At 40.0% G+C, this 1,477-nt stretch overlaps 1 protein-coding gene across 2 annotated transcripts in view; it reads left to right on the plus strand.

Moving 5' to 3' along the window:
* The first annotated feature begins 651 nt into the window (after window positions 1-651).
* LOC108557322 (centaurin-gamma-1A) overlaps window positions 652-1,477 on the plus strand; it is a 9,793-nt gene continuing 8,967 nt past the window's right edge. For both annotated transcript variants that reach the window (XM_017913792.1, XM_017913793.1), the window contains exon 1: window positions 652-1,180. In XM_017913792.1, the coding sequence (XP_017769281.1) occupies window positions 964-1,180 (217 nt within the window). In that variant the 5' untranslated portion in view covers window positions 652-963. The remainder of the gene's footprint in view (window positions 1,181-1,477) is intronic.

Below are 1,477 nucleotides of genomic sequence, written 5' to 3' on the forward strand. Positions count from 1 at the left end.
ATTTTATGTTTTTTTAATACAAATTTGATGATTAATTGATTTATTTTTATAACTATTCAAAATTTGTATCAATTTATCATAAATATTGAAAATTTATTCATTTATCAGTTTTATATAACTTTTGTAAGATTTTTAGAAACTTTTTGATTATTTAATTTGTGAAAGTGATTATATTTTAATGTGCAAAATGAAGCAATGATGAAAAGGTATTAATAATTTTTACATGTAATTGTGGTTGATGGTAATAAAAATTGTTGATGATGTTGTTCTTGAATGTCGAGGTGTAAATTGGTGCATCTCGAGGACACTTGTGAGTGGTCAAGTAGTAAAATAAAGTGGTCTCTTTCTTCGTGATGTTGTTGATGATGATGAAAAAAAAAGAAGGAAGGAAGGATGAGATGCCGTAAAAATCACGCGCAACAAATGAGCCTGCTCTTCCTTTTTCGGGTTTTACGAGGCCTATAAGTGGCTGACGATTATCCTGAGGAGAGAGATCGTAAAGCCCGTTTTTACGAGTCGTCCGTGTGTTAAGGACGAAGAAGCGAAGGAAAAGGATCTCGAGTTGCGCAAGCGTAGGTCCTCCGGGGACGCGAGATCCGGGGACCCCGAACAGTGGTGGGGCTCACGATCCGAACTCTCCACTACTACCCAACGTGTCGTAACACACATACCCGGAGTCTACTATTGTACTTACCATCGCGCACTTGCAAACTCGCAGCTCAAGGATCTGCCAAATTTTTCAACAACAACTATAGAAGTGTTGCAAAAAGGATTTTTAACTGTGTTTGAGTGTATTATTATTACTACGAAACAAGGATTATATACAGTTGTGTCAGGTGGAGGAAGGATGTGCTTTATCGGAAACAATATATCGCGGGGGTGTAACATCTTGAGGACTAAGTGATTCCGAAGCGGAAATACGCGTTGACTTTTCACGTAGCAACGAAACTCATCGAAGGAAATATGGTTGATCTGAAGAACGAGCCGGCGGCCACGCCGAAAAAGTCCAAACATGTCCTGTCCATGACCACGGTCAAGAACTGGTTCATGTCGGACAAGAAGCAGCAGGACGCGCCGTTCCGCCAACGCATGCCCGAATCCTTCCTGCGCTCCATCCGCAGAAGGTCGCTGCGTGTCAAAAGGACCAAATCTCTGGTCCTTCCGGAAAAGCGGAAGTCTGGTGAGAGAAATAATTGAGGATATCACAAGATTGTCGTTCGGATTTATTAACTCGCGCGAAGGACGCAACATTTAAGAAGCGCTATTTTTAGAGGTCGCGAAAACAACTCTCTTTTATTTCGTTTGTTCGGAAAGTCATTTCAATCGCCGCTTACATAAAACGAACTCTTATCAATAACAAACTAGTAGATTACATACAAATTAATCATTGTGTTCGGATGATAACAGATCCGTCTTGTTTACTCGTACACAATCCGTGTGTACTTGGATTTTTTTTTTTTTTTGGAGGCTGCGCTAA

Source organism: Nicrophorus vespilloides, unplaced genomic scaffold (genome assembly GCF_001412225.1).
Source record: "Nicrophorus vespilloides isolate i.1.1-1 unplaced genomic scaffold, Nicve_v1.0, whole genome shotgun sequence".
NCBI classification, from domain to species: Eukaryota; Metazoa; Arthropoda; class Insecta; order Coleoptera; family Silphidae; genus Nicrophorus; species Nicrophorus vespilloides.